A 24,879-nucleotide genomic window follows, 5' to 3' on the forward strand; every position below is an offset into this window, starting at 1 on the left:
GGTTTTTTTCTGTCATGGACTGCCCAAAGAATGTCATGCAGCCGCGTCTCTAGCCCACCCAGGACGAAAAGCCCATTTCTGTCATGATTTTTTGTCATAGAAGTTGGAGCCCACCACATCTATGATGATACCGGGTTTTGTCACAATTATCGTCATAGAAGTGTCATATGTATGACAGAAAAAAATTTCGTTCGGCCCAAAATGTCACGGATGTGTCTTTTTTTTGTAGTGAACGACCTGCGTGTCGACTTGTGACTCTATGTAAAATTCATTACTAGTTGTAGTAGTTGTATAATAGAGATCAGGTTGGTGGCTTGGCGTCCCGGCGTGACAAACAAGATGGAGATCGTAGATGGTCATCAGAGTCAGAGCCGACCTGGAAGAACGTCCATGAAGGAGCCATACTATTTCACAATATGTGTTTATTTGTGATTGTTATGCTTATTTTTTTCTATGCATGTTAGAATGGTAGAAATATCCCTCAAAAATATCAAGCGAATTGCCATCCCCGATGTTGCACCTTCGCACGTCAAGTACGTCTAGTAGTAGGCTCATAAAATTGGGATGCTGGTGGGTGTCCTTGAACTGAAGGGTTCGTGTCGGACACAGACATGCATTGCATCAGGTTAACTTGACAAGGCTATCAAAATGGTTTTGGTCCTTGTGGCAAAGAAGGTTGGGAGCTGGGGTATAAGATACCATCCCGACCGACAAGAGTCGTATAGAGATACGATTAGCAAGGAGTTGCTTACCGGATAGGTATATTGGCTAGCCGTGATGCTAATGCTCACTAGTCGCATGCGCTAGTCGGACCCTGAATCACTGAGAGTTTGCGGAGGGATGCTGACTTCAGTGGGAGTATTTCTGTTTAGGCTTGAATTACTCTACATAAACACATGGCTTAGTTATTACATAATTTCTGTTGTAGATCAATGGCACCACCTGCTCAACCCAACTTTGCATTGAAATCAATTCTAGAAAAGGATAAACTAAATGGAATAAACTTTACCACCTGGTATAGAAATCTGAGAATTGTTCTCAAGCATGATAAAAAGGAACATGTTCTAGAGGATCCACTTCCAGAGGAACCTGCCAATAATGCTAATGCCACAACTAAGAATGCCTACCAGAAACTCATTGATGAATCAACGGAGATCAGTTGTCTAATGCTGGCTTGTATGGAGCCCGATTTGCAATAGCATTTCGAAAATGTTGAGGCTTACAATATGATCGAGAGTCTCAAGAGCATGTTTCACACATAGGCTAGGACCGAAAGGTTCAACATCTTGCGATCCTTGATGGATTGCAAGCTGAAGGAAGTTGATCCACTGAGCCCACATGTGATCAAGATGATCGGATATGTGCAAGCTTTCGATCGGTTGGGCTTCCTGCTCTTGGATGAGCTTGCTGTAGATGCAGTTCTGGGTTCTCTTCCGCCCAGCTATGGGACGTTCATCTCGAACTATCATATGCATGGCATGGATAAGAAGCTCACTGAATTGCATGGGATGCTCAAAGTGGCAGAGAAAGTTATTAAGAAGGGCACGCATCAAGTGTTGATGGTGCAGAAATCGGCTAAGTTCAAGAAGAGTTGGTCCAAGAAAAAGGCTAAGGCAAAGGGCACAGAGATGGTAACTTCCGCCGCTGCGTTGAAGTCTGGACCAGGCTCAAAGGCCGTTTGCTATCACTACAAGGAGACCGGTCACTGGAAGAGGAACTATAGCAAGTGGCTTGTAGAGCATGGCAAGAAGGCTGGAAATGCTTCTTCGGGCAAAGGTACACTTGTTGCATATGTTATAGACATTTAGCTTGCTGACATACCCTGTAGCTCTTGGGTATTTGATACCGGATGGGTTGTTCATATTTGCAACTCGATGCAGGGGCTGGTAAGAACTAGGCGTGGGGCACAAGGGGAGATTGACATCAGGGTCGGCAACAAAGCAAGAGTTGCTGCGTTGGAGGTCGGCACGATGCAGCTCCAGCTTCCTTCCGGATTCATTATGGAATTGAATAATTGTATTACATTCCTGCACTTAGTCGAAACATTATTTCTGCCTCATGTTTGATGATTCAAGGTTATGAATTCAATTTAAAGGACAATGGTTGTTTGATATTTTTGAATGCTATGTTCCACGGCTATGCACCCATTGTTGATGGGCTATTATATTGAATCTAGAATAGGAACCGGTCTATAACGTGATTGTCAAGAGGCATAAGCCTAATGAGATAAATCTGACATACTTCTGGCAATGCCGGCTTGGACACATTAGTCTAAAACGCATGAAGAAGCTCCATGATGATGGGCTCCTAACTTTGTCTGACTTTGAGTCGTTTGAGACATGTGAATCATGCTTGCTCGGCAAGATGACTAAGTCTCCTGTCGCAAAGAGTTGTGAGAGGGCGTTCTAGCTGTTGGAACTTATCCATAGTGATGTGTGTGGTCCAATGAGCACAACTGCCAGAGGTGGCTATCAGTACTTCGTGACTTTTACCAACAACTTGAGTAGATATGGATATATCTATTTGATGAGGCACAAGTTAGAGACTTCTAAAAAGTTCAAAGAGTTTCAGAATGAGGTTGAGAATCAGCGCGGCAAGACTATAAAACTTCTATGATATAATCATGGAGGTGAGTACATGAGCCAGGAGTTTGATGATCATCTGAAAAGCCGAGGTATAGTACCTCAGCTCACACCTCCAGGTACGCCATAGAGAAACGTCGTGTCAGAACGGGGGAATAGGACCTTGTTGGACATGGTCCAGTTTATGATGAGCAAATCGGATTTACCCTTGTCATTCTAGGGATACACTCTAGAAACTGCAGCTTTCACATTTAACAGGGCACCATCAAAATCCGTAGACAAGACACCACATGAGATATGGACCGGGAAGAGTCCCAGATTGTCGTTTCTATAGATTTGGGGTTGTGAAGCATTTGTCAAGCGACTTATGTCAGACAAGCTTACACCTAAATCGGACAAATGCATATTCATGGGATATCCGAGGGAAACCTTGGGATATAACTTCTACAACCGGGAAGAGAACAAAGTGTTTGTTGCTCGGAACGGGGTTTTCCTTGAGAAAGAGTTTCTCAGTCGGGAGGCTAGTGGGAGGACGGTCCGACTCAAAGAAATTAGAGGACCACTCGGGGATGGCTCGGCTGGTGATGAGATCACACCGGAGTCAGTCAGGGAACCCGTAGTGGAAGCAGCACCGGAACCACGGAGGTCGAAAAGATTGCGTAGAGTGCGTGATGTATTGTTGCTAGAAAGCGACGAGCCGACCACATCTACAAAAGCGATGGTGAGCCCAGATTCCGAGGCATGGCTGGAGGCCATGAGATTAGAGTAAAAGTCCATGGATGAGAATCAAGTCTGGGACTTGGTTGATCCGCCGCTTGGCGTAATAGCCATTGGTTGCAAATGGGTCTTTAAGAAGAAAACCAATGTGGATGGAAATGTTCAGATCCACAAAGCTCGGCTTGTCGCTAAGGGTTATGGACAAGTTCTAGGAATTGATTACGACGAGACTTACTTGCCGGTAGTGATGCTGAAGTCGGTAAGGATTGTACTAGCTATAGCTACATATTTCGATTACGAGATATGGCAGATGGATGTCAAGACGGCTTTCCTTCACGGAAATTTAACCGCGGACGTGTATATGATACAGCCCGACGGTTTTGTCGATCTGACTAGCACTAGTAAGGTATGCAAGCTCAAGAGATCCATTTATGGGTTGAGGCAAGCATCTCGAAGCTGGAACATTCGTTTTGATGAGGTCGTCACTGGTCTCGGTTTCTTCAAAAGCAAAGAGGACGCTTGTTTATACAAAAAGTTAAGTGGGATCTCGATAGTATTTTTGATCTTGTATGTGGATGACATACTACTGATCGTAAATGATGTTTCGATGCTAAACTCAGTCAAGGAGTCATTGAATGGCAAGTTTTCGATGAAGGACCTTGGTGAGGCAGTCTATATTTTAGGCATTAAGATCTATAGAGATAGATCAAGAAGGCTGCTCGGCTTGAGCCAGAGCACGTACATAGATAAACTGTTGAAGCAGTTCAACATGAGTGAGGCGAAGAAAGGGTTCTTGCCACTCTCACATGGTATAAGACTAAGCGAGACTCAGAGTCCTTCGACATCTGATGAGCGAAGTAGGATGAGTAGGATTCAGTATGCCTCGGCAATCGGATCCATCATGTATGCCATGGTATGTACACGGCCTGATGTTTCTTTTGCAATAAGCCTAACAAGTAGATACCAGGCCAACCCAGGTGAGAGTCACTGGGCAGAGGTAAAGACTATTTTGAAGTACCTGAAAATGACTAAAGAGATGTTCCTAGTTTATGGACGTGAGGAAGAGCTCGTCGTAAAGGGTTACACTGATACTAGTTTCCAAACCGACAGAGATGATTATCGATCATAGTCCGGACTCTTGTACGTCATGGACGGAGGGGCGGTGAGCTGGATGAGTTCCAAGCAAGATACGGTGGCCGATTCTACCACAGAAGCCGAATACATTGCGGCTTGTGAAGCTACAAAGGAAGGTGTTTGGATTCGAAATTTCCTAGATGATCTTGGTATTTTCCCAGCCTCGGTAAAACCGTTGGACCTTTATTGTGATAATTCTAGTGCCATCGCACAAGCCAAGGAGCCGAGGAATCACCACAAGGTTAGACACATAGATCAAAAATATCACCTAATACGAAAGATCGTAAAGAATGGTGATGTAGACTTATGCAAAATTCACACGGATGCAAATGTTGCAGATCCGTCGACTAAGCCGCTTCCACAACCCAAGCATAAGGGGCGCGTTAGAGCTATGGGCATTCGATGTCTATTTTATTGACTCTAGTGCAAGTGGGAGATTGTTGGAGATATGCCCTAGAGGCACTCATGTATGATGATATTTCCTATGTGTTTATGAATAAAGATAGTCCTTGGACATTATCAATCATGTGTATCAGCAAGTATGTGACTTGTTTGTGGGACTATGCATTGTATGATGACTATCCTAAAAGGTCCCTAGTCGAAAGGGTTGTGCGGACGCGCAGCCGACTAGACTAGCATATGACACGGTCGATGGCTCGGTCTCACTAGCCATGGAGCATTGGATGCTAACTGGATAATATGGACTTGGAAAGGTCTACTCGGATTCGACGTAGTTGGTTCCGAGTCGAGATAAGGTCCGAGTCAGACAGACCCAACTGTGATACACAGCAATATGTCATCTGTGAGTCTCTAGTACAACATACGTTCTATGTCCTAAGACCTGAGCTGGCGCATGTACTCGGGATGGTGACAGACTTGCTTTGGGCCAACCAAATGCTACTCCGTGACTGGGTAGTTACAAAGGTAGGTTTCGGGTTTGTCCAGTCCCATGCTGCGAGACATGGTCGAGCAAGATGGGATTTGCCCCTCCGATTAGGAGGGATATACTCTGGGGCCCTCATGTGATCCGGACAGGATACGCATGGCCATGCGACAGGGATTATGAGATAATCCGGTTTGTGGTCGGTATCACTGGAACGAGAAAGAGGTCGGGCTAGCACAAGGATGAAAGTCTCGCCCTGAGCCCGACAACATATATCGTGAGGCAAAGGGAACAGAAGTGTGACACATTGTACAGGTTCACCTAACCAGCTTCATAGTCTGCTTGGTGGTCAGCATGCCTTGCTAGAGGCCGCTACCAACCATGCAGGTCGGAGGTGATCCGAACTATGACCAAGCCGACTTGAACATAAGGGGTCGTGCGCTTAAGGGAAGGAACCTACGAGGTCGGTTCGGAAGACACTGGTCGGATGTGAGCCGAACTGGACTTGGAACGCGATCGAGTAGACTTTGGGCTTTAGGGTCCATGCAAGGCCCAAGTGTTGAGCCCACGATGGACGCCTATATAAATTGGAGGTGTGGCACACTCATGCGGTTGATCGCTTCGGTGCTGTGAATAGGGTTTGCATGTGTTGCGAATAGCCACCTCCACTAGCCGCCGAATGTGTGATCGGGCCTAGAAGTTCACCGCACGGTGTTCCTCCTGCACGCGCGGATACCGTTAGAGGCGGTGCACTTGCGCTGCTCCGGCGAACTGGTACGTGGGATCGGACGACCGGTTGTTCGAGGGAGATCGGACGAGGAGGAGACGATCCACGCGGACGCGCTGCACCAGCTCTTCTTTCGCTGCACGTCACTGCGCGTCTAGTGGTAACGAACTGTTATCCATCTCCCATAGCATGTTCCTGTTGTTTTGCATGTAGAAAAATTTTAATTTGCAATCAACGTACCCTACCGTAGATCCCAACAAGAACTCCATTTCATCAGGGGCAGACCTGTGCCACAAGTTAATCGGTGCCTTCACCAATGGCCACTAGGAGCCGGGCCGACCCAGCGACCTACAACTTCTGCAATAGAAGGAAGGAGAAACCCTCCGTAAGTATCTACAAAGATTCAGCAAAGTACATAGAAATATTCCAAATATCCATCCAACAGCTATGATAGTTGGCTTCCAGTCCAATGTGCGCAACCGCCAGATTCATTCTAAGATGAACGTGCGGTTGGCCAAGACTAGGAAGGAGCTCTACACATTGGTGGATAAGTGTGCTCGGATGGAGGAGGGAAGGAAGTTGCCCGGAGAGGAAGATTGCATCAATGTTGATTCAGAGGATGATGATGAATCAACCAATTGGAAGAAGAGCAAGAAGCGTAGTAAGAAGCGGAGGGATAAGGCAGTTATGACTATTGAAGGATCAGGCACCCCTAGTACCGAAAAGATCGCCAAGGCTGAGATCCCCAGCAAGGAGACTGCCGTGTGCACTGATTGCCGGGAAGCTGCGACTGCCGAGAAGCCAGGAAGGCCGATGGGCCATACTTCAAGATCCATCGGACCAAGGGCCACGAGCTTGAAGAGTGCTATCAGGTTGAGTAGTTGGTCAAGAGATAGAGAGCTGAGTAGGGGAAGTGTGACAAGGACAAAGGTCAGAGTGCCGCTGGCGGCAAGAGCCCTGGCGATGTAGCAAATCACCCTGGCAAACCCTTTCGGAGCAAAGGAAAACCCACCAGGGGTCAAGTGAAGGAAGCATGTGATGATGAGAGTGATGGAGGGGATGAAAAGGAAACTAGTGAGCAAGAGTTTCAGAAGGACACTAATGCTCTGTGCGTTGACGGGGGCGCATATCTGCACACCTCTCACCGACAACTCAAGCGGTGGGCGCAAGAAGTCAATGTCGTGGAACCAGCGCCAGAGGCCCGAAAGCCGCTCAAATGGTCATGTACGCCCACCATCTTTGATGTGGAGGATCATCCTAGCTGTACCACTGTGGTAGGGTGTCTGCCATTGTTGGTTTCTCCAACAATTCGCAACCTCAAAGTCATGAAGATGTTGGTGGACGGCGGGGCCGGACTGAATCTGATTTCCCCAACAGTTATCAGCAAGCTTCAGATAGCAGAGGAAGAGCTAGAGGTTACCGGCACATTTCAAGGAGTTAATCCCGGCAGGAGTCATCCTAAGGGAAAGATCACGTTGCCGGTAACGTTTGAGGGATAACTGAACTACCGGACTGAGAAGATTGTGTTTGACGTGGTTGATCTCCCCTTTCATACAATGGGATTCTTGGACGCCCGACTCTGGCTAAATTCATGGCGGCATCCCACTATGCCAACAACACCCTGAAGATGCCTGGGCCACTGGGAGTTATCACCATCCCATCAGATGAGAAGGATGCAATCATTTGTGTGGACAAGATGTACCGGGACGCGGTCATGGCAACGGCAGCGGCAGCATCAGTTCCCACCAAGGAGAGTAAAGGAAAGAAGAGGGATTGTAGGACCTCGAATAAAGAGTCCGGGAAGCGTTCCCCCACCGAGTGCACGACACCCATTGACGACGTGCCGGAGTGTTCCAATAGCAAGATATCCAAGTTTGCTGATCCGCAAGTGAAAAAGGTCCCGATAGGGCTGGCTGGAGTTGATGGTACTTTCACTATCAGTGCCACCCTCGATGACAAATAGGAAAGCGCGCTCGTTGCCTTCCTGTGGGCGAATATCGATGTGTTTGCATGACAACCATCTGATATCACTGGTGTTCCCAGGGTGGTAATCGAGCACCACCTTATTGTCTACCCACACGCCAGACCTGTTAAACAGAAAGTCCGGAAGCAGGCCTTGGAGAGGCAGCAGTTTATTGCAGAAAAGATCAGGAAGCTTGAGGCAGCTAGTTTGGTCAGCGGAGTACTACATCCCACTTGGCTAGCAAACCCAGTGGTGGTCTGGAAGGTAAACGCGAAGTGGAGGCTTTGCATTTATTTCACAAATCTCAACAAGGCTTGCCCGAAGGACCCATTTCCCTTGCCGCGTATTGATCAGATTGTGGATTCCACTTCAGGCTGTGATTTGCTCCCATTTCTGGATGCATATTCTGGATATCACCAGATCTTCATGTCCAAGGAAGATGAAGAGAAGACCTCGTTCATCACCCCGTGTGGTACATACTGCTTTATCAGCATGCCATTCGAATTAAAGAGTGTCGGGTCTACTTTTGCAAGGGCAGTTGATACGTCTCCATCGTATCTACTTTTCCAAATACTTTTGCCCTTGTTTTGGACTCTAACTTGCATGATTTGAATGGAACTAACCCGGACTGATGCTGTTTTCAGCAGAACTGCCATGGTGTTATTTTTGTGCAAAAATAGAAGTTCTCGGAATGACCTGAAAATCCACGGAGCAACTTTTTAGATTTAATAAAAAATATTGGCGAAAGAAATAGCGTTAGGGGGCCCACACCCTGTCCACGATGGTGGAAGGCGCCCCCCTAGGGCTCGCCCCTCTGCCTCATGGGCCCCCTGATGCTCCACCGACTTCAACTCCAACTCCATATATTCACGTTCGGGGAGAAAAAAATCAGAGAGAAGGATTTATCTCATTTTACGATACGGAGCCGCCGCCAAGCCCTAAACAATCTCGGGAGGGCTGATCTGAAGTCCGTTCGGGGCTCCGGAGAGGGGAATCCGTCACCGTCGTCATCATCAACCTTCCTCCATCACCAATTTCATGATGATTATCGCCGTGCGTGAGTAATTCCATCGTAGGCTTGCTGGACAGTCATGGGTTGGATGAGATTTACCATGTAATCGAGTTAGTTTTGTTAGGGTTTGATCCCTAGTATCCATTATGTTCTGAGATTGATGTTGCTATGACTTTTCCATGCTTAATGCTTGTCACTAGGGCCCGAGTGCCATGATTTCAGATCTGAACCTATTATGTTTTCATGAATAGATGTGAGTTCTTGATCCTATCTTGCAAGTCTATAGTCACCTATTATGTGTTATGATCCGACAACCCTAAAGTGACAATAATCGGGACCACTCTCGGTGATGACCGTAGTTTGAGGAGTTGATGTATTCACTAAGTGTTAATGCTTTGGTCCGGTACTCTATTAAAAGGAGGCCTTAATATCCCTTAGTTTCCAATAGGACCCCGCTGCCACGGGAGGGTAGGACAAAAGATGTCATGCAAGTTCTTTTCCATAAGCACGTATGACTATATTCGGAATACATGCCTACATTACATTGATGAACTGGAGCTAGTTCTGTGTCACCCTATGTTATAACTATTACATGAGGAATCGCATCCGACAGAATTATCCATCACTGATCTAATGCCTATGAGCTTTTCACATATTGCTCTTTGCTTAGTTAGCCGTTGCCACTGTTACAATCACTACAAAACTGCTACTGTTGCTTTTGCTATCGTTACCGTTACTTCCATACTACTTTGCTGCAGATATTAAGTTATCCAGGTGTGGTTGAATTGACAACTCAATTGCTAATACTTGAGAATATTCTTTGGCTCCCCTTGTGTCGAATCAATAAATTTGGGTTGAATACTCTACCCTCGAAAACTATTGCAATCCCCTATACTTGTGGGTTATCAAGACTATTTTCTGGCGCCGTTGCCGGGGAGCATAGCTCTATTCTTTGGTCACTTGGGATTTATATCTGTTGATCACTATGAGGAACTTGAAAGACGAAAGAACTAATATTTTTCCCTCAACTACGAGGGAAGGTAAGGAACTGTCATCTAGCTCTGCACTTGATTCACCTTCTGTTTTGAGTAAACTTGCGACACCTAAACCTGCTTCTGCTATTAATTCTGATATGTCGCATGTTATTGATGATGCCACTTCTGCTATGAATGATGCTTATGATGAAACTACTTCTATGCTTGATAGTACTGTGCCATTAGGTGAATTTCTTGATGAACAACTTGCTAGGGCTAGAGAGAATGAAAATTTTGAAACTGATAATATTTATGAAAGTGATGATGAAGATTCTACCCCTAGGTATGAATTGCCTATTGTGCCTGAGGGTTATGTTATGGATGAAGAAACTGCTAGAGATTTTCTTGCATGCAATGATAGATCTGATCTTAAGAAATTATTAGCTAAGCTGAAAGAAAAGTCTCTGAATGCTAGAATGAAATATGACCCTGCTTTTGCTACTTCACCTATTTGTGTTACTGATAAGGATTATGATTTCTCTGTCGATCCTGAGATAATTACTTTGGTTGAATCTGATCCTTTTTATGGCTATGAATCTGAAACTGTTGTGGCACAATCTTACTAAGTTAAATGATATAGCCACCATATTCACTAATGATGAGAAAACTCGCTACTATTATATCCTTAAGCTATTTCCGTTCTCATTAAAGGGTGATGCTAAAACTTGGTTTAATTCTCTTGATCCTGGTTGTGTGTGTAGTCCCCAGGATATGATTTATTACTTCTCTGCAAAATATTTCCCCGCTCATAAGAAACAGGATGCCTTAAGGGAAATATATAATTTTGTGCAAATTGAAGAAGAGAGTCTCCCACAAGCTTGGGGGAGGCTTCTCCAATTACTTAATGCTTTGCCTGATCATCCTCTCAAGAAAAATGAAATACTTGATATCTTTTATAATGGACTAACCGATGCTTCCAGAGACCACCTGGATAGTTCTGCTGGTTGTGTTTTCAGGGAAAGAACAGTCGATCAAGCTGAATTGCTATTGAATAATATGTTGACTAACGAAAACAATTGGACGCTTCCTGAACCAACTCCTAAGCCAACTCCGAAAAGGGGTGTTTTATTTCTCAGTCCTAAAGATATGCAAGAGACAAAGAAATCTATGAAAGAAAAAGGTATTAAAGTTGAAGACGTTAAGAATTTACCTCCTGTTGAAGAAATACACAACCTTAATATACCACCTGCTGAAGAAATACATGGTCTTGATAACCCGACACAGGTAGTAAAGGTAAATTCTCTCTATAGATATGATAAAGTTGAAATCCCGTCTACTAAGTTTGCTAGCCAATGCTTGGATGAGTTTGATGACTTTATGGCTAGACAAGAAAGCTTCAATGCTTATGTTGGTAGACAATTGAAAAGTAATGCTTATATGATTGGACACTTGAGTGATTATATGTCTAGAGTTAAGAATGAACTTAAACTCATTAGTAAACATGCTTCTATGGTTACCACTCAAGTAGAACAAGTGCTTAAGGCTCAAAATGATTTGCTCAATGAATTAAATGATAATGTTGTTAGAGTTATGACTAGAACGGGTAAAATGACTCAGGAACCTACGTATCCTGAGGGTCACCCTAAGAAAGTTGAGCAAGATTCTCAGAGGAATAATGTTGATGCACCTAGTCCTTCTAAGAAGAAGAAGAAAAATGATAGGAGTTTGGATGCTCCTAGTGAACCTGTTGTAGACACACCTGAGAATCCCAGTTATATTTCTATTTCTGATGCTGAAATACAATCTAGTGATGAACATGAACCTAGTGATAATGGTAACGATGATGTTCATGTTGATGCTCAACCTAGCAATAATAATGATGTAGAGGTTGAACCTGCTGTTGATCTTGATAACCCACAATCAAAGAATCAACGTTATGATAAGAGAGACTCTGTTACTAGAAAGCACGGTAAAGAAAGAGAACCATGGGTTCAGAAACCCATGCCTTTTCCTCCTAAGCCATCCAAGAAAAAGGATGGTGAGGATTTTGAGCGCTTTGCTGAAATGATTAGACCTATCTTTTTGCGTATGCGTTTGACTGATATGCTTAAGATGAATCCTTATGCTAAGTACATGAAAGATATTATTACAAATAAAAGAAAGATACCGGAAGCTGAAATTTCCACCATGCTTGCTAATTATACTTTTAATGGTGGAATACCAAAGAAACTAGGAGATCCAGGAGTACCAACTATACCTTGCTCCGTTAAAAGAAACTATGTTAAAACTGCTTTATGTGATCTTGGAGCCGGTGTTAGTGTTATGCCTCTCTCTTTATATCGTAGACTTGAATTGAGTAAGTTGACACCTACTGAAATATCTTTTCAAATGGCCGATAAATCAACTACTATACCTATCGGTATTTGTGAGGATGTGCCTGTTGTGGTTGCAAACGTTACTATCCTAACGGACTTTGTTATTCTTGATATTCCCGAGGACGATAGTATGTCGATTATCCTTGGTAGAACCTTTTTGAATACTGCATGGGATGTTATTGATTGCAAAAAAGGCAATGTCACTTTTTGTGTTAATGGTAATGAGCATACGATACACTTTCCGAGGAAACAACCTCAAGTCCATAGTATAAATTCTATTAGAAAAATCCCATCGATTATTATTGGAGGTTTTGAATTTCCTCTTCCTACTGCCAAGAAGAAATATGATATTCTTATTATTGGGGATGTACATATCCCCGTTGAGGTAACCTAGTTTTATTCGAAATTTCTCCGGTTTCATGCGATTCGGAATGAGTTTGTTAACAAGACTTGATCAACCTTGTTAGTGGATTCCTTTTGATGAGCATGAGATGGATGAAGTTAGAAAGCACAACCTTCTGTACCCTCCTTTTACTTTCTGTTCTTTAGATTAAATAAAGCAAAAATAGTATTTTTGTCTGTTTTCTGATTTATCCTTGCAATAGAAAATTCCCCAAAAATAAAAGTTCTCCAAATGCCCTGAAAATGAAATATGATTTATTCTGGAATATTTAAGAATATTTGGCACTGAGAACACATCAGGGGGAGCAAGCACCTGGCCACGAGGGTCCAGGGCACGCCCACCCCCCCTAGGGCGCACCCCTGCCTCGTGGGCCCCTGGTGACCCCCCTCCACTCATTCCTGCACCCACACACTTCTTCTTCCTCCCAAAAAAATCACCATCCAGCTCAAGCACGAGTTATAGCTCATTTTGCTGCCATTTTCGATCTCCTTGCTCAAAGCTCCACTCACAAAACTGCTTTGGAGGATTGTTCTTTGGTATGTGACTCCTCCAATGGTCCAATTAGTTTTTGTTCTAGTGCTTTATTCATTGCAAGTTTTTGCTGCTAAGGTGACCCTATTCTTGAGCTTGCATGTCAAATTTATATGGTCCCAAGTAGTTTCAATGCATGATATAGTCTCTAGGCACTTGTGGGAGTAGTTGCTATCAATTTTGTTGAGTTTGGTTCAATTTTATTTTGAGTTACTAAAAAATTCAGAAATTTTTCAGAGGAAGAATTATGTCTAGGAAAATGTACCAAGGCGGTTCTTCAAGGAAGCAAGGACACAGGCTCGCAATACATGAGTCAGATGATGAACCACCAAGGGAAGCTCAAGTGCGGCCTTGTGAATGGCCGTCGGAAGATTTTATGGTCCAGGCAGGCATTAAGGATGAATTTGACGCGTATGCATAATGCAGATCTTGAGGACTTTATGTCAGATAAGTGCTCCCAACACTACTACCTTACTGACTCCTTTGTGAGAAGGTTTAAATTCACATCTTCGCGCAATTCTCACACTGTTTTATTTGATCTCTATGATAAATCATATACCATGGACCTAGAAGATTTTAGTATTGCTTGTAAACTCCCGCAGTGGGGCAATGTCAATGAACCCCGTAAATTTGAATATAAAGACTTTCTTGCTAGTATCACTGTGGGCGAATCTAGAGAAATCAGACAAGCTACCATAGGGAGCATTCATTTTTCTGCTATACATTATTTTGCTCTCTTCATAGGTAGATGCATTAACGGTAAAGATGAAGCTTGTCACATGTGTGTTCTGGATCTTAGTGTTCTCAAGAGTGATGTATTAGGTGATAAACAATATAAATTGGGGGCAATTGTTGCACGTAGGTTGCATAATAATGGTTTAGATGGAGACTTGTTTGGAGGGATTTATGCAACCCGTGTGGCTAATTATCTTGGTGTACCCATACATGGAAGTGATATGGAGTTGCCTCCTGCTTATCTAGATTATAATGCCATGGTTAGCCATCAGTTTCTAGAGAGGAATGAACAGTTCCTCCAACATCGACTAATCTTTGACAGACGTCGCACTGTCCATGTTGCTCTCCCTACTCCTGGTTTCTTTGACTTCCAGGAAAAAAGGAGATATATTATAACCAGGGAGGAGGCGAACGAGTGCGAGAGAAAGACGGAGGAGCCCGCCTCCAAGCTGCAGCTCGGGAGGCAGTAACTGCTACATCTCAGTACGACCCCAGCTACCACTTTGATCCATGGGCATAGACCAACTTAGGCCAAAAGCCTAAGCTTGGGGGAGTATGTATTTCTCATCGACATTACATTCATGATCACACACTCATTCTAGTTGTCGGTTCTCATCCTTTTTCATTGTACTATCCATGCTAGTTTATTTTCTTTTTCTTGCCTTCTTCTTGTGTGTTTGAATAACCTTAAGAAAAAACAAAAATTAGTTGTAGCTTTTAGCTAGTTTACTTTCCATGCCTGTAGTAGTAGTAATTAAAATAAAACCCAAAAAGATTTCTTGTTCTTCTTTTGCTTGTTGGGAGCTTTCCCGTGTAAATAGTTTTATTTCTTTTCTTTTCTTTGGGGATCAAGAGGAGAAGACCAAGATGAAAATGTTGAGTGGCTCTCATATGCATGATTGTTGATTTAACCAAGAGCCCATATTACCTTGTCTTCTCCCTTGAATTGAATGCTTGCAGATTCCAGCTTAGTCCAATGCACGTGCACTATTATTATTATCCACATCGTTCAGTCATGCAAGTGAAAGGCAATAATGACGATATATGATGGACTTATTGAGATGAGAGAAGCTGGTATGAACTCGACCTCTCTTGTTTTTTTGTAAATATGATTAGTTCATCGTTCCTGATTCAGCCTATTATGAATAAACATGTTTGTAATGACAACTAGATATTATAGTTGCTTATGCCATGCTTAATTAGCTAGGAGTTTATAATGGTTTACCTTGCGTGCCAACATGCTATTAAAATGGTTGTGATGTGGTATGATAGGGTGGTATCCTCCTTTGAACGATTTGAGTGACTTGACTTGGCACATGTTCACGCATGTAGTTGAAACAAAATCAACATAGCCTTCACGATATTTATGTTCATGGTTGATTATATCCTACTCATGCTTGCACTCAGTGTCGATTAATTTTAATGCATGTTCATGACTATTGTCGCTCTCTAGTTGGTCGCTTCCCAGTCTCTTGCTAGCCTTCACTTGTACTAAGCGGGAATACTGTTTGTGCATCCAAAATCCATAAACCCGAAAGTTATTCCATATGAGTCCACCATACCTTCCTATATGCGGTATTTACCTGCCGTTCCAAGTAAATTTGTATGTGCCAAACTTCAAACCTTCAAATGAAATTCTGTTTTGTATGCTCGAGCAGCTCATATATCAACTAGGGTTTTCTGTATCTTCCATGTTAGGCGGGTTATTCTTAAGAGGAGTGGACTTCACTCCTCACTCATGAGAAAATGGCTGGCAACCGGGATGCCCAGTCCTATGCTCAAATCAAATCAAAATAATTGCAAACAAAACTCCCCCAGGATTGTTGTTAGTTGGAGGCACCCGTTGTTTCGGGCAAGCCATGGATTGATGCTTGTTGGTGGAGGGGGGTATAAACTTTACCATTCTGTTTGGGAACCGCCTATAATGTGTGTAGCATGGAAGATATCGAGATCTCTCGGTTGTTATGTTGACAATGAAAGTATACCACTCAAAATATTATTTATCTCTATTTCAAAATCGAGCTCTGACACCTCTAAAAATCTCTGCTTCCCTCTACGAAGGGCCTATCTCCACTACTATTAAACAATCAAACAAGAACTTTTTTACGTGCACCCCGTTAAGTGTACACCGATTAATCAGCACCGTCCGATTATCTAAATCAATGAAATCTAACAGATTGGATTGATCTAATGAGTTATCAGGGGTGCAGTTAGCAATTATAATAGGCTGACCACCACTCCACCTGTAGACGAAAACTTCCCCTCCGTAAGTTTCTCTCTCAACCAGAAATCTCTCTCCCAAATAGATAAAGAAATCAACAATCAATCCTTAATTAATAGCGATGTCATTATAGCTAATGCTTGCAACCACGCGTACGTGATCCATGCAAACCGGATATTCCCGCATCAATTCCTCACCCAATCAACGCCTCCATTGTCTGCATGCGTTTGTTGTTATGGAGGATAAAGGATGCCTTGCCAGGCTTGTGCTCGGGCGAGGGGCGGCAGCCTTGCCGGCGGCGGGGACGGCTGCTGCCACGCGGCGAGGTGGAACAGGGTCAACGCGGCGGCTCAAGCGGTTGGGGACGGCGCCACTGCTCGATGGAGAACGCCGGGGGCGGTAGCAGCTTGCAAGCGGGAGATGAGAGGCTCACCGGAGGACGTGCCACCGCTAGCGTGTGAGGCAGCGCTTGGGCAGTGACGCCGCGATGGTCGCCCGGCGAGGCAGCGAGCAACATGACAGGCGCGGGCGGCACGCTGCCCGGACAAGATGAGGAGAATGAGAGGAGACGCGGAAGAAGTGGTCATTGCCGCCGGCGGCGCCGGATGCGTCGGACGCACGCGCTCGCCCGCGGTCATTGCAGACGCAGCAGCCACCCATGGACGCTCGGGTCAATGCAGGAGGACGAGGAGGAGCTCGCGAGGGCCAGCGGCGCTGGGAATGGATCGGATGCAGGCGGATCTGGCAATTCCATGAGGGACACGACTCTCTGTTGAGGAAAATCTCCACTACTATTAAACAATTAAACAAGAACTTTTTTACGTGCACCCCGTTAAGTGTACACCGATTAATCAGCACCGTCCGATTATCTAAATCAATGAAATCTAACAGATTGGATTGATCTAATGAGTTATCAGGGGTGCAGTTAGCAATTATAATAGGCTGACCACCACTCCACCTGTAGACGAAAACTTCCCCTCCGTAAGTTTCTCTCTCAACCAGAAATCTCTCTCCCAAATAGATAAAGAAATCAACAATCAATCCTTAATTAATAGCGATGTCATTATAGCTAATGCTTGCAACCAGGCGTACGTGATCCATGCAAACCGGATATTCCCGCATCAATTCCTCACCCAATCAACGCCTCCATTGTCTGCATGCGTTTGTTGTTATGGAGGATAAAGGATGCCTTGCCAGGCTTGTGCTCGGGCGAGGGGCGGCAGCCTTGCCGGCGGCGGGGACGGCTGCTGCCACGCGGCGAGGTGGAACAGGGTCAACGCGGCGGCTCAAGCGGTTGGGGACGGCGCCACTGCTCGATGGAGAACGCCGGGGGCGGTAGCAGCTTGCAAGCGGGAGATGAGAGGCTCACCGGAGGACGTGCCACCGCTAGCGTGTGAGGCAGCGCTTGGGCAGTGACGCCGCGATGGTCGCCCGGCGGGGCAGCGAGCAACATGACAGGCGCGGGCGGCACGCTGCCCGGACAAGATGAGGAGAATGAGAGGAGACGCGGAAGAAGTGGTCATTGCCGCCGGCGGCGCCGGATGCGTCGGACGCACGCGCTCGCCCGCGGTCGTTGCAGACGCAGCAGCCACCCATGGACGCTCGGGTCGATGCAGGAGGACGAGGAGGAGCTCGCGAGGGCCAGCGGCGCTGGGAATGGATCGGATGCAGGCGGATCTGGCAATTCCACGAGGGACACGACTCTCTGTTGAGGAAAAAGAAAGAGAAACACGAGGGAGAAAGAAGAGAAAAATTCATGTATCCTCTCTTCTCCTTACTCTCTATACTGCTGCTGCCCCAATAATCTTGTTGCCCCTTGCTAATCCTAATCTCTTTCTGCTCTCCGCTGTTGCTCCTTCCCATCTACTCCTCCCTGAATCTCCCTTTGATGTGCTTCTCTGAACCCCAACCTGCTATTGCTTCTTTTCTCCCTGCTACTACCCCACAACTGCTACTTCTCTGAAACTTCACAGCTGCTGCTCCTCTTCAGCACTTCAAGCAACAACAAGGACTGGATTCTCTCTCCCTGAAATTTTTGTAAACTTGAGAAATTTATGTTCGGAATTATGTAATATCCAGATTTGAGGAGTGCTTGCAGTCAGTGATTGGTTCAGTTTCGTATTTGTAAATATAATGACACATTTTGTGTGTTCAAAAAACAGAGAAGCAATGTATATGTTAAGAAAGAGAAATATGGGATTTATCAGCATGACAAGTTCTGCATCTATATGGGATCTATCAGCATGCCAGCATGTAGGCGAGGAGCTGCCCCTTTTTGAATTTTGCATGACAAGTTCTGCGGCTATATGGGATTTCTTCATGACCATCAGCATGGATCTTCAGGTACGGATTTCTTCAGAACCATCGACACTCAGAACAATATGCATGCATGCAGAGAACAGTTATACAATGATGTGTGTATCTATCATACAATTCTACCACTACATGCATGTATTTTTTTATGGATCATTCATAGTTGGCAAGTTTTAATGGTCTCTAGGCAAACTTAATGTAATTTCACATGAGACAGTCATCATGTGCAAAGACCTAATGAACAATTGTTTGGATGGGCATGAGACGATTGCACTGAATGCTTGACACTGTATCAATCGTTAGACAAGATTAGTTATCCAAAGAAACTTTATGCCTGATCTGCTTGGAATATAGGAAGTATGTGTGCCTTCTGTCTTCTTATGAACCTACATTTGTGAACAAAATATGTTCACTGCATTTTCAGCTACCTATATGCTTAGGAAGACACAACTTACATAGTTTATTTTTTTGTTTTTCAATTCTGTTTAATAGATGCAGACCAACAAACAAGTTCGAATTATTTTACTATCATTTTTTATTGAGAATTGTTTGCCATTAATCTTTCTCCCTATTGATTTATTTTTCCCTTAGCATCTATCAACCATCATTGCCCGTGACCAGTCTCGCTTTCCCAAATGCACAAACAAACAAAATGCCTTGCATGCACTGCATAATGTACATTCAATGCCAGCACATGATCTTCTTACAGTATGTGAACAACGGACTGGAATTTTATTCGTTGGGTTCATATGTGGCATTTGCTCATTTGATTTTCACCTAAATGATCTTCTTACATTATGTGAACAACATACCTGAATTTTATTCCTTTGGTCCATACGTGGCATTTGCTCATTTGATTTTCAATTAAATTTGCGAGCGAGCTACTTTAGTTAGAATGCAATTTAAAAAAAATGAAGGATCGTTCTAAGAGGTTAGTGTGGAATGAAACTTCCTAAGGAATGTAGTGCAAAAGAATCTGTAGAGTTTTGTTATAGGATTAATTCATTCATATAATAAGAGTGCCTAGAAAAAAATCATATGGATTCAACCCTCTGAATTTTCAATGAAAATATTCTGGATCAAAGATACCCTAAGGTGGAATCGAAAGACCACCATGGCCACAATTATTATCAAAATTAGTTGATGTTTGTTATGAACTATTTTGAATACAAATAATAGGAAATAGGCCAAAAATTTACTAGACTCGGAGAGAAGGTGTGGCGTGCAATGGTGTTCGATTTCTTAAATGGCTCGGTAAAACAACTCACTAAAAGAGAAATAAGATTCAAAATAGATGTTTTATTGCAGATTATAATGCGTGCGTTGCACGTGCATGCTTACTAGTCTATTTAAAACAATACAGAGGCTAGCCAACTCACCTTCAGGAGGCTCCTCCGATTTCAGCCTTCGTTGGCCGTTGGATGATGGTCAAAATAGTCTTCTACGTGATCTGAAACGTCGGATGGTTGCGCTGCTCATTTTCACCGCGTGGTAACCTCGCATTGGTCAATAAAGTGTGGGCTCATGTGATGTGCTGGTTGGCTGGGTCAACCGTTTCGTGGTGCGTGCGCACCCTATGCCTGCATGCCGCGTGCACATCGCGCCGTTTGCGGGAGATCGTACGAGAGCCACACCCATTGGTCACCGATATGCACAAACCCTACCCTTTCCAGCTCTCCCAAATCGATGCAGCCGCCTCCCCTCTCCCTCCCTTCCTCCCAAAACACGCCGGCCGCCTCCTCTCCACTTGCCATACCGCGTCCCCGCTGCCGCCATGGCCTCTTTAGGAGGCACGCCCCTCCATGGTGCGAAGCAGCAGACCAGGATCTGGATGAGGAAGAGGAGATCCGGGCGCCCCAACGGTGAATCGATCGATGCGAGGTGACGACGAGCTCCTCCGTACATGGGGGAGCAGCGACGCCGGAGATCCATTCGGCGCATGCGGGTCGAAGCTGCAGCGCTCCGGTCCCCAAGGCGCCTACAGGCTCGCTTCCTCCATCCTCCCACGTCGATCGCACCCCTCCTCCTGCATCTCACCCATCTCGATGGATGGCGTGCGGGCACGGAGGCGAGGTTCTCCGGCGGCGGCGGGAACCTCCAGGCAGAGAGCGACCCCATGGATCCGTCCCTTTAGGAGAGAAGGAAGGAGAGGAGACATGCCATGGAGATGGGATGAGTGCGCGACCCCAGGATTTTGCGCTGCCGTCTTCTTTCGCCGGTCGGTGCCCTGGAAGAGCGACACCAGCCAGGTAGGCCTCTCCCTCCTCTCCATACTCCACATGAGGTGTGCAGGTCACCGCCGTGACATATCGTCTCTGCTCTCACGGTTCTGCCTTACTTGCAGCGTGTGTGATGTGTGCGTGCTTACTGATGTGTGGCAATTTCTTAATTATAAGTCCCAGTTTATGCACTTTCTAGAAGGATGACGGTGAGGAGGGGCTACCTTTCCCTAGGAGAGGACCCTAACTGAACTTTGCATTAAAGCTTTGTGTGTGTTTCTCCTTAATCTTTGTGTAAATTCAGAGTTCTAATCATCTTCTTGGTGTTTGCTGGTTTTAGGCATTGTATGGGATGGGTCTATCATGTTGGTATTAGTTGTAGACTTCCTTGCTGAACCCTACAGGGAGCAATGCATCACCAGTTTGCTTCTAGAGAAGGAAGGGGAAGAGGTGAACCTGCTTGTTCTTCATTGGTTCCTAAATAAATATCTAATCTGTAATATTTTGTTATATCTATGCTCAGTTACAATTACAACATGGGGCTTCAAGTGTCTATTACTATGGATCACCAATATTTTTTTATATCCGTGCATTTCAGTTATGACTAAGTGCCACACCAATGAATGTGAATGTCTGTTCAGGTAATAAGTATCACCATTAGCAATTTCGGTTTGTCTCCATAGTCTATTTGTGTCCCATGTCCTTTCAGTACCTTCTTCTATTTTCCTGCATTTTCGCGTACCATGCTGAAATGTTGCATTAGTTTTTGGCCGAAACTTCTTGCCTAGATATGGCCATTTTATTTTTGCTACACCATGGTTAGTTAGCTGAGCCATTTAAATACAATTTCAGGGTTTTCTTGTTGCTACTATTCCTCGTGGATATTCAAGAGGCAACTTGGCACCTAATGTCAGCAACGTGCTTATCGGTGACGAGGGAAATGAAAGAAGGCTGCAATGGAATTTGTACTAGGTATGTTTCTCCGTTTCCTCAACTCTCTCAATCTTCATCCCAACTCCCGCCTATAGAGATGATATTGGTCTGTAACTAGGTTCAAATATTTCCTTCCTTACATTAAGCAACTTCCCTCGAAAAATAATGTTTCATCGTTGTGCCTCTAAAAAATCATTGTGCCTCTTACAGACTACAATACCTATTACAAACTACAGCTTACCTGTAACTCCAAGTCCTATCATAATCTTGGTGGAATCTGGAAGACATAAAGCATATGTACCAATAGACCAAAAAATCCTCTCTATTGTAAAATAAAAGAATTAAGAACTTATAGTACATAGAAAATAGTGGTATTAGTTGAAACACCATTGTAAAGAGCAATTTCAGTTCAGTGAAGATTCTGTCCCTTGTGGTAGGCATTCTTTGCAAATTCTTTAGCTTAATTGATGTGCACTCGTTGTAATTTTCAGTAGCAAGTGCATCACGTATTTGGTTAATGCATTGTTTTTTCTTTTCCATCCATAATGATATTTGAAGACAAGGAATTAGTATGAGATGCTTTGGGGGGTTCAAACACTAGGGTAAGATTAAACACATGTGCTAAATTGGCAGTCCTTCATCCAAATTTTCTTGATAATGATACACCATTTGGCGACAAGTTCTCTAGAAAACTGGTATTTTTATGACACATGGTCGTGTAGCTGTGATCAAAGAACTTGGTAAGATATAGTGGGAAAGGGACCAGAAATGCGGTCTGTATGACCGAAAACATCCTGAACAAGTGAACATATGGTTGTTTATTATTTATTATGCTCTGTTTTTTAGGAAACTATCTGAACTCTTCTGAGGGTCGTTCGTTCTCTATTGTTTTTCTTTAGAAGTTTCTCCACGATGGCACTTTCCACCTAGAAAGAGCATCAAGGCCGGCGACCCCGTTTTTGTTAGGATGGAAGATAAATTATTGTTAAATTTTTTTGATTTCCTTTATTCCATAAATAACAATACAAGATATGTTTGGGCCACATGATTCTATTCCAAAAATTTAAACAACTTAGCAATTAACGGCGCATCTGTTATCTATTTGTTTATAATGATCTCGACTATTTTGCAACATATAGTGCATTTCCAGGGGTAACCCTTTTTCTTATTTATTTTTTCGCTATGCTCTCTGAAGATCAGATTTTGGCCATATAATTGCCGGTGACTGGAAGTCTAAAACTGAAGATAGGGCAGATTGTTTTGATTCCGATTACTTGGAGATCTTGTGGCTTGCTGTCCCTGGATCAGTCAGACCTACGGCAGCATCAACTCGTTGATCCTAGAGGCCATGGTTCTCGAGGTAAGAAATATAAGCACACTAGAGAGAATCCCTATGCCATATGAACAAATCTCTTTCTCATCCATGCAATCTCTTCATATCTCAAATCCCCGCCGAAGTGCCTTCACCTTGATATCGGCACATATGACTTCAGGATGGTTGTAATATTTATTTTAGAGGATCTGCACTTCGAGAAACAAAGTATATGTAAGCTATTAGGAAGCCTGAAAGATTCATAAAAATAGTAAGCATATGAGTTCTGATAAATCAAACGGCACCTCTTATCAATCATTGTAATGGATGTTCTGCAAGATAAACATTATTTGACTAGCTCCCCTTAATTAGTGGGACTTGAGAGTAATGTAGAATGTTTATTTTAGCAGTCTTTAAGGTGCAAAATATGTGTTCTGTGATACCAGTTTCTTGCTTTATTTTGCTAACTGATCACAACTACCATTTTAGTGAACACATTATGAGCTGGAAATTGTACATTAGAAACTCTTGACAACGCATTGCAAGTTCCATGTTGGGATCCTTCGCTATATATTCCAGGCAGAAGATTGAATGGAAAATCAAGATGAACATTTGTGTGTGTGTGAGAATTTGTATCTCTTTACTTAATCTGAAATCTAAAGTAGTAATTCTCAGCCTCAGGGCTATGTGGTGACGCTCGAAGTGACAGAAAAGGAAGATATTTGGGCATATGAACCCTGGAAAGAGTTTGATGGTAGCATAGAGAAAGCAGGTAGTCAGTACCAAATGAAGAGAAATATTGGAATCATGTCATTCCTAGGAGGCAGTTTTCCGGTTGATCCGAGATATATTTGTTGCTATACCAAGTGCGACTTTTCTTTATAGGGGAAACATTTTCCTACATTCTTTTAAACAGTATGGTCCTTCTATGGTAGCAAACTCTGGTCAAGTATCTTTCATTTCCTATACTGAGAAGTAGCTTTACTTTTTCTTGACAGTATGGTTGTGTTAACTACTAAATGCTAAGGTTCCTTTGTTTGTTGACATAAATTTCCCTGGTTCCTTCTGATCTGGAAAATCTTACTTTGGTATTGTGTCCGTTCAGTTTTGCATGCTTGCTCATAGATAATGCATCTCACCAGAACGACAGTGCTTATATATAGCTGCAACAGTTATGTTATACTTCTGCACTACGCCTCATGCGTGTGTTTATTGCATCATTATGGTGTCCACTTGGATTGTCATATTATTAATTGTAAAGGTGAAATAGGTATAAAAATGGATATGAAGTAATGCCAAGTTAAAAGCGAAATTTGTTAGGCTGGAAATATTTTTTCATGAAAACTATCCTTGCAGAAAAGAATACCTTTATCCTGATAGGCATGGAAACATTGGTTCGCATCGAGTGCATCATCTCTAAAGAGCTACTATGTATGGTCAGCGGACATGCTTGCTTATTCCTGTAACATATCATTACTCTATTATAACACCCACGATGGCGCTATATCGCCCACGTGTCGAAGCACGACTTAGAGGCATAACCGCATGATGGTTTTGTCGCAAGAAGGGTCATCTTCACATAATCCCATGTAATGAACAAGAATGGGATAAAGAATGGGATAAAGAGTTGGCTTACAATCGCCACTTCACACAATGAACATATAATTCATACATCATTCAGAGTACACACATAGTCCGACTACGGACGAAGCCAAAAGAAAAGAAGATAACCCAACTGCTAGATCCTCGATCGTCCCAACTGGGGTCCACTATTGATCATCAAGAAACGAAACATAGTAACAACTAAGGTCCTCATCGAACTCCCATCTCAGCTCGGTTGCATCA

General features: G+C 43.8%; 1 protein-coding gene across 12 annotated transcripts; it reads left to right on the plus strand.

Annotated features, from left to right (window-relative positions):
* The first annotated feature begins 20,198 nt into the window (after positions 1 to 20,198).
* Positions 20,199 to 24,084, plus strand: LOC119338564. Of its 12 annotated transcripts, none has more exons than XR_005164081.1 (4): positions 20,199 to 20,819; positions 20,915 to 20,998; positions 21,130 to 21,761; positions 22,918 to 24,084. XR_005164081.1 is itself a non-coding variant. In XM_037610885.1 (4 exons), the coding sequence occupies exons 1-4, from the start codon at positions 21,200 to 21,202 to the stop codon at positions 23,057 to 23,059; spliced, it is 420 nt and encodes a 139-aa protein (XP_037466782.1). In that variant the 5' UTR covers positions 20,203 to 21,199; the 3' UTR covers positions 23,060 to 24,084. The 12 variants fall into 12 exon arrangements, 2 of the variants coding, with proteins under 2 accessions (XP_037466782.1, XP_037466777.1); XR_005164084.1 differs by lacking the exon at positions 20,915 to 20,998 and having other exon boundaries at positions 20,203 to 20,819; positions 21,130 to 21,239; positions 21,642 to 21,761; XM_037610885.1 differs by having other exon boundaries at positions 20,203 to 21,239; positions 21,313 to 21,430; positions 21,642 to 21,761.
* Positions 24,085 to 24,879: the final 795 nt, after the last annotated feature.

The sequence above is a fragment of the Triticum dicoccoides genome, chromosome 1B, assembly GCF_002162155.2.
Source record: "Triticum dicoccoides isolate Atlit2015 ecotype Zavitan chromosome 1B, WEW_v2.0, whole genome shotgun sequence".
Taxonomy (NCBI): Eukaryota; Viridiplantae; Streptophyta; class Magnoliopsida; order Poales; family Poaceae; genus Triticum; species Triticum dicoccoides.